Raw genomic sequence first — 13735 nt, 5'->3', positions numbered from 1 at the left:
CTCCTTTTATACTAAAATGATTATACAAAGTTTTGGGTAGCAAATATGTATGCTTCACATAACAACAAGTGCATTAAACCATTAAACCTGTGCAGTTATCATATACAGAAAAAAATATTCTCTGTTACAAGAAAACAATCAACAGGCTCCCTGTAGTAGGAGAGCCTTCTGGTTAGCCTTCCATTAACAGCCTTATCTCAAAGCCAGCCACCCTGCTTGGCTCCTTCCTGCTCCGTGGTTTCTAAGTGACACAACCTTGAGATGTTTCACTAACTGGCACAATCAGATCATAGTCATTATATAGCCCTAGAGCAGTCATTTATGAGCTCTTCTCCATCTCTCCCAACCATACCTCAACTGTATATCCAGACATAAAAAAGAACAAGGAGACAACCTCAGTGCAAGCAAGGTCTGTTATTCTTCACCACTAATAAATCCTTAGACAAAAGAGAAAAACAAATGCAAATTCATGACTCTAGCTGGCTATCAGAACACATTCTGGTAATTCCAAGCCTTGGGGAAACTCCCATTTTCTACTGAAGCCACTTAAAATAACTGAACATAAACATGTCAGGAGAAGGTAAAAACAAAACAACCCCCAAACAAGTAAACACAGTCCAAAATGCATAGACTTCTAGCCTATGAGCTGTCAGAAATCTGATATTCCTAGCCAGGGCTATGCAACATATTTGCTTGCATCCCCCTGGTTATGGAGGAATGCCAGGTCCTGCTGCCATGCCTCAAGCAAAATTTAGTCATGAAAGAGGATTTGAGTGCTACCACAGCCTTATGGGGTAAGAAGCAGCTGATCCTGCAGCCAACAGAGGAACCTGGAGTTACACTGAGCACACCTGAGCTGCCCAGGGCTGAGCTATACCTGGTTTGCAGTGTGAAGCAGAAATGGTCTTACAGAAAGTTTTAGTAGTGCATGCTGAAGTTTACACATACTTTAGGCTGCATTGCTACCAGGCGAACAACTGCCAATGCCCTGTGTGAACTAGACTCTCTGGAGCAACATGCAGTGCAACCAGGTCAGCAGAGCTCTGAGGCAGAGTTAAAGATGGCCTCACTCTAATGCTGAAGCTTTGTGTGAAGGTTTAATTAAAACAGGGACTCAAAAAAACTGGGACTGAAATTTGTCTGGGAAAACATCAGGTCTTTGGCATCATTTTTTTTCCATGGCATTTTATCACATCCCCATCCTTAGTACTCATAGCAATAAATATATCTCAACTCCAATGCTATTTCACAGTACTGCTTTTTTTGCCATAGCACTTCCCAGCATACACATACAATGCCTCCCTCTCTGAAAAATCTGGGATAAAATACAGAAAATTAGAACTATAGCCAGAAGGTTGATGTGCAGAATGGATAACAAAACAAACAAAAAAAAAAGGATGCAAATCATAGGCAATGCATGAAGACAAGTTATTTTTTCAGTGAGGTGGTGATACACAATCCTACTTTAACACCAGGTTATGGACAACTATCTAGAGCAAGTGGATTCTAGATGTGGGGAATATGGGGGGGAAAAAGCCAGGAAAAAAAGTATAATAACTAAATGGAGAAACAGACAAAAACTATATTAAATTCAGGTGTCAGCACACAAGATCATCTTCTGGGGATGATAAGGGATGAGATTCATGCTGTACTTGGACCCAGACAGAGCTCAGCACTTGATTCAGTTCAATGTAAAACACTACACAGAGCTAGACTGGCCAGTCAGACTAGGAAGTTTTTAGCTGCAGGTTAATGCATAAAATGAAGAGGCTAAGAGGCCTCAGAGGAAGTAATCATACCAGTTACCAGGTACACTATAAGCAAGTACCAATATGATAGTCATTTTAATAGTGGTAATACATGTAAAAGCTTTTATATAATTTTCTTTTCTTCACAATGACCTTTTTATTTGACCATAAGCTCAATATAAAGAGGCTGTATTTGTATGTGATTTTTTTTGGGGTTGTTTTTTAATATTTTTCTTCTCTCAAAATTTTCTGTTAAAACATGATAGGAAAATAAAAGCAGATATTTGGTGGGGGAAAGATCTATTTTTTATACAGCAGCACAAAGCAGAGCAGCAGAAGTACTGACACTGTGAGCCATTCACTTACAGAACCATAATTCCTAAAAGGACCATTAACAACTCAGTGGAAGAAACTTGAAAGTTAATAAAAACTATATACAGGTACTGTATGCTTTTAAAATGCCATTTTGATATTGGACCAGTTCTTTAATAATGCTTTTCTTACTGGCAGTAAAAAAGGGTCTTACCTTAGGCTGATCCATTTTGCACTTATTGTAGATACATTCCAAGGACATTTGAAAGTTATATTACATTTTTCCATTTAGTTTACAGCATTTTTGTGACCTTCACACTTTTCCATGTATTATTTATACATCTTCTTTTGTAGTTGAGCTCTTTGATCCTTTAATTACACCAAAGAGAATTTCATTTTCATACATGATGGATTGGATCTTCATCATTGTTACAGCGACATATCACCTGCTCTCTTCCAAGAGGGTTTTGCCAAGACCTGTAATCAGTTCAGCCCTGTATACATATGTGTATTTGCTCTGTGCAGCTGACTATATATCAGAAATGTGCAAGTAGTGAACTCTTCACTATCCCATGTGGTCTGAGAACAACATGAAATTGTTTCTTCCAGCCTGCAGATTTCCAGAAAGGCTTCATCATAAGCTGTTACACATGACTGTATACCACATCCCCAAAATAATTGTCATGACAATGCAGAGTGATCTGAAGGCCAACATACCTGTGCAGGGATGTGCCACAGACTGAGTCAGCTTTTGGATATGAAGTGCAGGAAGTGGACATGAATAGGTCCATGGATGGCACTGACACAACAAAAAGCACTATGCAATCCATGCTCATTCCCCAGAGGAGGAAATCAGATGAGACATTGCATGTGGTACTATTTGACTAGGTGGGCATACTCTGGACTTGAACATTCCTCAAAACTGCTGATGGAAACTTTAGGGATCAAGCCAGGGTAACCATCATCTACCACAGATAGTCTGTCAGACAGGAGGAAGTCTTGTTTCACAGGTATTTTGCATGAATTAAGAACAAGTACAGCCAAACTTACCAGAATCATCCTCCAGAAGAGCCTACCAAAGCAATCACAATTCACCTCTGAGTCATGATCCAGGTCACTTCTCTCTTGCAAGATCTCCTTCATATATACATATTCATAGATATATTTCTTTCGTTTCTATGACAAAGCACATATGAGACACCCTGCTGCACCAGACATGGCATTATGTCTGGTTTTTGTTTTCATGGTTTGTTTCTTGGGGTAGGGGGTGTTAGTTTTTTTCATGTAAGAGCTGGCATATACATCTGTAATTGGCAAAAAAAAAATAATAAAACTTTCATCATGTTGAAGCATGTTTGCGTTTCAGGAATCCTTCATGCACCAATCAAAAAAGCATTCTCTTTTGGAGGAATATGGGGGTGAAAGCTATCAGTACACTACTGGATCATAGGCTTTTTTTGTCTCTGTTTATTATTCTTGTGAGTGAAGAGAGAAAGCTGATTGTATTATCCAGTAATAAAGATGAAGATTATTTAAATTGAAAGAAGATGCAGTCTTGGTAGACTCTGTAGCTGATATATGTAAACTATTGAAATTAAATTAAATAAAATAGGTATGAAAGAATTGTTTGGTTTTTAATATTAACTACTCCATTAAAGTCATCCAGGCCACATTATACCTTGAAGCAACAACAATTGAATCCTCATGTACTAAAATACTGCCATCTTCACTGAACATGTGTCAAACATCTGCTCTCAGGCTAGCTACGTGCTTTTAACTTGTGCATTGTGCCTCAGAAATTACCTATGCTATAGGTAAAGAGCCCCAGCACATCTAGTAGCTGTTTTGCTTTAGTCTGCTATGAGGACATGGTTTTTAGGATTTGGCTTCTTTTTAGCTGGGGAGGTGTGTGTGTAGGGGGGAGCAAATGTCGAAGTTATTTTTTCCATTTTTTGGTTTGCTTGCACTTGGTTTCACCAATTTATTAGTTCAAGCTAGGTAGAACACTAAGACTTATAATGACAAATTTAACATAATTTTTATGAGCAAAGCTCAAATGCTACACTACTCATTTTGATTTAAAAGCCAAAATTTAAACTACAGAATAATATTTCATGATAAATAAAACTTGTGGCAATCAAAGCTCTGACTTCTAGTTACCTGAGCTCCTGTCTCCAAATTTTTCTCAGATTACCAACACTTGATTATCCTTTCTGGTTCACATTTATTCCCTTCTGGTCTGGATTTAGGTGATAAAAGGTTGAGACATATGATTACCACCCCTCAGGTATAACTGGCAAGTTTGAGGCACAAGCATGAGGGAAGTGGGGAGGAGAAAAGATGGGGTAAATGGTTCTGGTTTAGATGTGGTTTGTCAAGATCACTACTGGCTTTTATCAGCTATTTCTTGACACAACTCACTTTGTTCTAAACTCTGTTGGTGGTAAAAAAAAATAGTAGAAGACCTCTTCTCCCCACAAAAACCATACAAAAACTCAAATTATTCATTCTCTTAAAAAAATTCTAAAAGCCCTTGCAATGTCAAGGCCACCATTAGCTGTGGTACACTTATCTATTTCCTTGCAGTTCCTCATTTCTACCCTGTCCCTTTCAGTTGGCATTTTTAGTATGTTCCTTTTGAAACTACATACACCGCTGGCCAATGGATACATTATTCTTGGATCTCTGCTTGCTTCTGGCAAGGTGTTCAGGGTCCATGGAGATGATGACAAATGAACATGAAATGACATGGTTCTCCACACCACCACTGGCATCACCACCTGTCATGGTTGTCACTGCTGAGCTCACCTCACATTCAAAAAACTCAGCACTCAGAACTTTAACTCCAGCTAAGTTAATTCTGTGGTCTTTTTACATTCTCACTCTATAATTATGCACAGGTTCTCATTTCACCTATTTCTGACAGATTGCAGCATTTTTATGTCTTTTCCACGTGTATGCTGAAGCACGTATTTCTTGAAAGCAAATGCCATAATATCAGTTGTGAGCCTACTTCTATTCTGAGTGTTAGATATCTTCCAGCCAAAAAGCTGTACCAACAAAAACTCTGCTGAATCTGACCATTTACCGTACTTGTACCAGAACTGAACTTAAAAATTCCCTTAATAGTCTGTTAATAGCATTTCCCTGTACTATTTCAAAATCCTCAATATACAAAAGTCCCAAACTTACCAAAATGTGCTGGGCTTTCATATTTATGAAGTCTTGTTTGGTTCTACTAACAGAAATTTACTTATACCTCTGCTACCTTCAGCCCAAAATTTTCACATATAAAAGAGAAAGATCTGAAATTGTCATACTCAACATACTTGGGCTCGTTAAGCTGCACAAGATGTGCAAAGGGCTCCTATGGATTGAAAAAAAAATCATTTTTCTGCATATATGGGAGGATAATTTTAGAAGATAATTTGTGCATTAGGTAGTGTAGCTATAATCACTTGCAGTGTTAAAGCATTTAATAACTGGAATCAATTTCTCAAAGAGAATCAATTTAACTCCATTATGAATACCATCAAGATTATGTATTTTTACCTATAATCATCATTACCAATTCAGACTAGTTCCTTAAAACACAACTTTCTTCACTCATCTTCATAACCCACCGTTTCACTACTTTGATTTCAGATGCCAAGAAGACTCAAGATATTTCTTCTGTTGATCATTAAGCATGACATAATGTCACAAGCATACATTCTCTAACCTTTTTTGTACTGTCAGGGACCATACCATTATCTGAAATAATAGTTTCCCTTTGTTCTACAATTTTTCTTCATAGGGTTGGTAAACTTACTGCCCATCACATCCAGTATCTCATTTCAGTGTTTACCTTCATCTCATACAGAAGTTGCTGCAGCTGGGAGCATTTCTCATCCTTTCATTAGAAAAGTCTTTAGCTATAAACACAGTTGCAATGGGTTGCTCAGCCATGGCATGATCAGCAAAACAATTTTCCAGTGCAATTGCTATGTGTCTGTTTTACACATCAGCTCTAAGTACTTTCTTCAGTATCTGTGTTTAATGGCATATAAGGTGAATGCATTTGAAAGCAGGTACTTTCAGTTGCCTTCAGCCTTCTTTGCCCTCTTCCAGTATCTCAAAATCCTATGGAAAACAAGGTAAAAAATTATATTTCCAGAGGCAGTGCATCTCCTCTGAGGAGATGCAGAGCCACAAGACATTCAGAGTGGAAGGAGGCAGAACACCAGAGCACTCTGGCTCTAACAGCATGTTGCAAATAGCAACAGCAAGTCACAAAACATACTTCTCCAAACCTCTGCATCAGGAAGATAGATTTCATTTGTCTTTTGCTCAGCCACACCTCAGAAGAAGCTCAGGAGAGCAGACACACTAAATATCTGGCATCTGTGCAGCCTGCCTGTTGTCAGAGAGACACAAAAGAAAATATGTTCACATTGTGACTGTGTCACCCACATCCACTTGCAAAGTAGAAGTGCATGAAATAAAAAAGTGATGTCTTTGTAGTCAAACTGTTAGACCAGGAGTTAGGAGGCCTGAACTTTCATCAGTCCTACAAGAAATTCCTTGTGGATAAACTGCATTCTGTTCTTTGACTTTGATGTTTTTCTCTAAAGGGACAAAACCAAAATGGCCATTTGTTGCAGTCAGCTGTAATTAATGACAAGTTCTTTGGAGACCAAATTCATTCATAGTTATGCCATTGCTAAAAAGTGTGGTAATTGTAAAAGCTCGCATTGAAACTCTTGTCTCAGACATATAAAAAATGACCATTTTTATGGCATTATTAAGGCCATTAAGTAAAGACATATAAATTATGAATTTTGGAAATTGAGATTTTACCCATGGAGGCTCATTTAACTGATAGTTCTTGCATGCAGAGCATTACAGCATTTATGTACATACACCTACCCACCCTTACTCTTACCTGTTTGCTTATATTAAAGGCAAGCATCAGAGCTCTTCATGCACTCCAATACATTTCATTTTGACAAGCAGGAACATCCAAAGCAGAGCTATTTCACTGTGGGTACAATGCTTTTTTATTAGAAAGCATTACCAATAGTTTAGAAGTGAATGGCTTATCACACACCATATATGAAGCCTCCCAGCACATGACCCTCGATGTGAACTCCTGTATCATGTCAACTTCTCTTTCCACATGTTAGAGGAAGTGCTCAAGAATGAGCAAATCTGGTTTGATAGCTAAACTTGGCTATTTCTAGGATTAAAGCCTCTCTTCTATTCAAGATTCAGGGGTTTGAGTTAAAAATAAAATTCTAAAACAAGAGCTAGAAGCTTCCACAAAAGCAGTGTCCACAGGCAGCAGTCTGTGCTCTATCTGCATTGCTTCTGCTCATGTTCCTACCATGAAGATCAGCTCACCCTGTCTCTGCTAATCAACGAGAAAAGACAACTTTTGGTTTTGTTCTTCCTGTCAAGACTTTCAGTGGTGTAAAAGGAATTGATTTTGTAATTGCTCTTTGCAGTCTTCATTTCATTACTGCAACTTACTCATAATCCATGAGCTTCTAATGTCTACCACATTTGTTCCTGTACCTGTTGCTTTACCCTCCAAAAATTATTTAGCCTGTTGAGAGAAAGCCAGAGATCATTTTGCTTATGCTGCCTCTCATTCCCCCCTTGTTAGGATGCATCTGCACGCTCCACAGGACAGTCTGCAAAGTTCTGCCAAACACTTGATGATACAGTTCCTGCATTTCAGTTCTGTGTCCTCTAATTTGTGAGATGGGCAAAGTCCTGAAAGGGAGTTAATAGAATCATAGAATAACTTCGATTAGAGGGGACCCCAGAGAGCATCTAGTTCCAAACCCCTCACCATGGACAGGGAGGCCACCCACTAGAACAGGTTGTTCAGGACCCCCATCCCTGGCCTGGGACACTGCCAGAAATGGGACATTCAGAGTTATTTATTCCTCTTCATCCCAGAGTTGTTCAGATTTTCACAACTTGTGTTGTTATTTATGGCAGCCTGTGGTCATGGCAATACATCACCACTAAGGAAGACATACCATAATCCAATCTGCAATTTCAGTGACTCACTTTAGTGGTGTTTTTAATATAGGTTCCCTGTGTTGAATTTTCTGTCCTCTCTTAAATAGCAATTGCTTCCTTTCTTTCAGAGCTGATCAAGCACTCTTTTTAATTGCTCACTTCTTACCGTATGAACATCCACCAGGTTTGCCCTTGAAGAGTATGATCAGTCTTCCAGACAAAGTTCCCCACTGAATTGTTATTAAACCATCATTATTTCTAGTTGAATGTAAGCAATCTGGTTTTCTCTTCCCTCTTGGTCACAAATCACCCGATTGTTTCTTTTGTTTTGTCTCTCCCCAGACGTTTTAAAATTGATCTTTTCCCTTGTGGCAGGCCTGAACAAAGATTTCAGCAGTGGGCAGTCCAATAAGTCAATGCTTTGGATGTTGCACAGCATTAAAGTCAGTATTTCCAGACTGGTTTCCTTCTCCTCTACTAAGTCTCCCAGCTTCCAATTAAAGAAACGGAGATTGCATTTATCCTTTGGCAGAAATAAAACAGTGTAGCCAGAGCAGGTAACTGCAGTAACCCACAAGGCATCTGTGTGCTTAATCAAACATAGTGTTCTCCTGGCACAGAAGGGAGCCAAATGCCCTCAGCTGTCTAAGCCCCGCAAACCACAGGGATTTAGAGTTCTTACATCCATTGCTTTTTGCAGTTCTTTGTGCTTGCACACTAAAAGGGTGCTCATTGATTTAATAAAGCCAAGGTCTGGAGAGATCTATGAATGCAAGTGTTTCACCCTCATGCATTATTGCCCTGTTGCCCAAGACTGAACTTCCACTCTTTCACAGATAAATTGCTTCCTTGTTGGTTAACACCAGCTCCCATTAGCAAAAGTAGTGGCAGACATATTTGGAAAGGTGATCCATGACAAAACACATGTCTGTCTGTCTTTTTGTTTTCCCTTTGATTTCTTTACTTGCCACATCCAATGCTGCTCTTTTCCGCATCTGACTCTGCTCAGAAGAAATCAATAACATATTCTTTATCAATCTTGCCTAAAAAGTTATCAGTGAATCTCACTTAAAATCTTCTGAACTCAGTGCAGTGACAGATACCAACCTCAAGGGGCTCAGGATGATCTTGGTCCTACAGGTTTCAAAATTGCCTTCTAAAAGGCAGTCTGAAACAAGTATTTACTTTTTTAATAGACTTACAATAATAATAGCAATAATATTAGGGACACATTGTGTGTTGATATTTCAATCCTAAATTAGAACACATTTACAGGTACTCTGTAAATTCCAAAATGTAAAACATGGGACTTTCTAGCCTATACTTTTCTTTGCATTCAACAGCAAATTAAGGTTTATGGCTTTTATTTAAAACTATCATAGGAAGTTTTATTTAGAATGACTGTTTTACAATAACTCTTAAGCCTTGGCTTGTCCAACTGAACTGCTTCCAAAAATGCTTAGCTCTTAAACAGAACGACAAGAAAGCAGAATGTTTCTCCCCAAAATGTATATCAGGCAGCAACACTATTAACCCCTGAATTCTCAGCACAGCAGGCAAAGCACTCTAATGAAAGCATCGCTTGTGCTTTCACTGTCGTGTTATTACAGCACATACAGTCACATTGCTGCCTTCACCTTGCACCCTTGTGGAGTTCCTCACTCACTGGGATTATGACAGGGAGCACACAGGAGCTCAAAGCAGCACCGTTTCCAAACTTTACCTCTCCTTTTTGCTGAGCTACAAGGAAAGACTTCTGGGTGCACCCCCAGTTCTGTGGAAGTTCTTCCCACAAACTCACATGGTAAACATGGTTTCACAGAGTCCTGAAATAAAGTCATGTACAACTTTGTGCCCAGGTTTTAAAGTCAAAGAAATGATTGCCGGATCATGTATTGGGTTACTTTCCATTAACTCAGCTCTGAGATAACCTTGTGTCGCATAAAGGCAACAGTCACCCAAGATTTGATTATGTGAAACACTCACCGCTCTGTGTAGTTAGTTACATTTAGTACATGTCTGAATGCTCTTAGTAGCTGAAATACTCACTTACCAGGCATATACACATTATACAAGGGTTGTCTGTGATAAAAGGTATCTGCAGAATTTCCCCTTCATTTTCACATTTCGCAACTGATCCTGAAATAGAAATAAAAATTTTAAAATACTAGCATATTTCATTTTACCCTGACAGTTTTGGAAACTATCCTCATCACACTCATGTTTAACTTTTACTCTAGTCCTAGCCCTAGATTTTAAACCCGGCCTTAATTTGCCCAAATTAATAAATAAGGATGCTTAGTGTTTCTGCAAGATTCTAAAGAGAACAGGGAAATGAGTGGCCCTTTATTGCAGCACAAACCTAGACTTTCTTTGTGCCCCCAGTTATAGCAAAGAAGGACGCTTTTTCTTCTCTCAGATGACGTGTGGAGAATAACGAGCACTCCATGCAAAGCAGGATACATCTATAACGATAGATCCAGAGCTCACCAAAATCAGCAGAAAGCTGTCCATTTCACTTTGAGGACTCAGACCAGCACAAGCCCTAAACCAAGCATCTTTTTAAAATGCACAGCAACCACTTGGCAACTGAGTCAAAATTAGCAGGCTGACTGTCAAACAGAATCAAATTAGGAAGCCCTTTACAGCCCTAATGCTGATTCGCCGGTATTCTGTCATGCTGGAATCACTCCTCAAAGTCTAATAATGGCTCCTTGCTTGCCCTAGAATTCGATTATGCGTTTCCCTCCACGCCCCAGATCTCAGGAAAATAAAACCCTCGAGGGGAAACAGGGAGAATGGGGAGGGGGAAGCAAAGGAACAAGAAAACCTTTTTTGGAGGAAAAAGGCACAGTTACTGCGCTCAACTGCCCCAAACCACGCGGTAACACCTCGGACCGCCCTTCCCGCGCAATGCCACCCGGCGCAGGTGGGCCCCGCGCAGCCCGCGACCCGCCGTACCTGTGAGCAGGGAGGAGGCCGGCGCCCCGGGCAGGCACAGGACGCCCAACAGGACGGCAGCGGAGGCCGGGGAGAGGCACGGAGCCGCCGGCCAGCCCCCGCCGAGCCGCGGCATCGTCCCGGGGGTGCCGCTGCCCACCCGCCGGCTGTGGGGCAGCGTCCGGGATGAGCCGTCGGGTGGCGGAGCCCGCCCACCCTCGGCACGCCCGCCCCAGCACGGACCCCCGGAACCGGGCAGCGGCGGGCGGGGTGGGGAGCAGGATGGGAGACCGCGGCCCGGCGGGGAGTCCCACCCCACGACGGCACCGGGGGAGGGGACTGTGGATGCGGGAAAAGCAGCTGTCAGCGCCTGCCCCTCGGCCCCGCACCCCTTCTTTCCATCACCCCCCTCCCTCGCCCGCATCCCTTCTTATACCTTTCTCTCCCCATAGTCCCTCCTCCGGCACCCTCCGGCCCCCATGCCTCCCCCCCCGGCACACACACGCACAGACAGGCTGCCAGCCCCAGACCCCGTTTCCCTGCCGGGAGATGCCCGGCCACTCCCTCCCTGGCCCCGCCGAGCACCTCCCGGCCCGGCAGCAGCGTCGGGGGGCTGCGCCCGCGGCCGCTCGGCGGGAGGGGCGGGGGAAGGGAGAGGATCGAGGAGAAGAGGAGGAAAAGGTAGAAGAGGAGTAGCAGGGGAGGAAACGCGGATCCTCGGACAGGGCCGGGGTACCTGAGCAGAGCGTGGCGACGCCGGCTGCCTCCGGCGGGCTTGTCCCCGGCTTGTCAGTGCTCTTGGTGCTGCGGGCAGATTTTGCCGGCGAGTGGCGAGAGGGAAGGAGGGAAAGATGGAAGGAAGGGAGCGAGGGGTCGAAGGCTGTCCGCCGGGAACTCTGCGGAGGGGCTCCGCTCGCCGGCTGCCCGCCCGGCCGGGGCCGCCGAGCTCCCCTCACCTCCCTCTCCCCGCCGGAGCCGGCCGCTCCCCGGGGCCGCTGCCCACTGAAGTGGCTCCTTCTGGCTCTCCCCGCCCGGCTCCGGAGCTCGGAACGGTCTGGGCTCGGCCGAGGGGCTGGGCAACAGCCGGGTGCAGCTCCCGGGGCCGTGCAGTCCCTCCCCGAGCCCGGCCCGCCGAGCGGGTCTCCTCGGCCCGTCGCTCCCCGGCGCAGCCTTTGCAGCTCCTTCTTAACACTTGCCAGGACTTGCAGGTCCACGCTTTGCTATCCCAGGTGTAAACGCGGGCAATGTTAGCGATAGGCATCATCGACACCCAGCTTTTGTGCTCACAAACAGTCGCAGGGTCTGGATGGGATAACACTCGTTGCTTGTGGCATGAGACTCTTCTGTGACAGATATTCCAGACCGTGCTCTACAAATAGATTTCTTTCAAACTGTGATGTTTCATATGAGGAAATGAACACTCTGAAATAAACTGGTCTGACAACAAGCTGAAAAATACTTTCATATTTCTACACGTTCTTATTTTATTTCTTTGGGGGCTTCATGTCAGCTGTGATTTCCAAAATGCTTACAAGTAGTGGCAAATCAGGCATATGGCAGGCTGGTGTATACAGGACTGTTTCAAACACATTTTATTTCCCAGTAATATGCAAGACAATTTAATTTGCAAGTTCATTTTGAGAGTTATACCCAAAGACCTCTGAAAGTCTATGTACACTTCACTTCCAACACAACTTGTCACCTACCTTTAGGGCAGAAAGCAAAAGTCCTAGAACAGCTGAAATTGTATCTATGGGAGGGACTACAGAAAACTGATACAGGTCACCTTCTGGACATCAGTATGATCCCTGTCCCTGAGGAAAGGAAATCTACTTTTTTCTTCCAACATCAATCTGTACAGGTTGAAGCTACATAGGAACATAGAATAGATGCCATTATAAGGGTTTTATATTCCCTAAAAAATAAGTGAGGTCCAAAACTTTCTCCATGTTGTGTAGAATACACGATAAACTCAGAAATATTTTTTTCTGTGTTTTTACATTTCCATGCATTTTAAACAAAGATAAGCCTGTAGAGATACACATTATTATGCACTACTCCAGAACAGATTTTCACACATCCAAATGTTTTTTTTCTTTGGAAAGATGTACTGCACCTTCTGGTAAACTGGCTTTTTCTTCTCTATCTGTAATCAGTGGTTACATTTCCCTTTTCTAATTAAAGTGCAGCCACAGACTTTCTAAAGCAACAGCCACAGGAAAAATAAATCTACCCTAATAATTTCTTAAGTGACAACTACCACAGGAGAGTACTTATATTATCGAATGCATTGAATCGTCTCTTTATGCTGGTCTAAAATTCATTAAATATTAATGTCACCCAGTGTGAGAAACATACAAATCACAATAAGGGCATCAAATAACAATCCAGGCATCCAAGTAACAGCAGGGAACATGCTAAAATAGTCTGGAAAATGCAGAGGAAAGTTCTTTACAAAATGAAGACAAGAGGTGACAACAACTGAGCATCACACTCAATCCCTGCCATAATTCATTCACTTAAGACAAATACTTCATGAAATCATACTGAGGCAGGGAAGTCACAAAGCAAAAGGTACAGACTTGTGATGTGATTTTCCTTTTCCCACGGAAAGAAGCCATTGCGATCATCTTTAAAGCACCTTCAACACACTGATTAGGCCTGAAACTTACCTCTGAACATGCACAGCATGAAAACATTGTCCATGGGGTGAGCTCACTCCA

The 13735-nt window shown here is 42.2% G+C and overlaps 1 protein-coding gene across 1 annotated transcript in view; it reads right to left on the bottom strand.

Moving 5' to 3' along the window:
• Window positions 1-11148, bottom strand: part of BMPER (BMP binding endothelial regulator) — a 149741-nt gene extending 138593 nt beyond the window's left edge. Inside the window, exons 1-2 of the mRNA XM_062497214.1 lie at window positions 11034-11148; window positions 10126-10211 (exon numbers count right to left, since the gene is read on the bottom strand). Coding sequence (XP_062353198.1) covers window positions 10126-10211; window positions 11034-11148 — 201 coding nt within the window. The remainder of the gene's footprint in view (window positions 1-10125; window positions 10212-11033) is intronic.
• Between the last annotated feature and the right edge of the window lie 2587 nt (window positions 11149-13735).

Source organism: Cinclus cinclus, chromosome 1 (assembly GCF_963662255.1).
Source record: "Cinclus cinclus chromosome 1, bCinCin1.1, whole genome shotgun sequence".
Taxonomy (NCBI): domain Eukaryota; kingdom Metazoa; phylum Chordata; class Aves; order Passeriformes; family Cinclidae; genus Cinclus; species Cinclus cinclus.
Note: the sequence above shows the minus strand (reverse complement) of the source record. Positions and strands in the feature narration are given on the sequence as shown.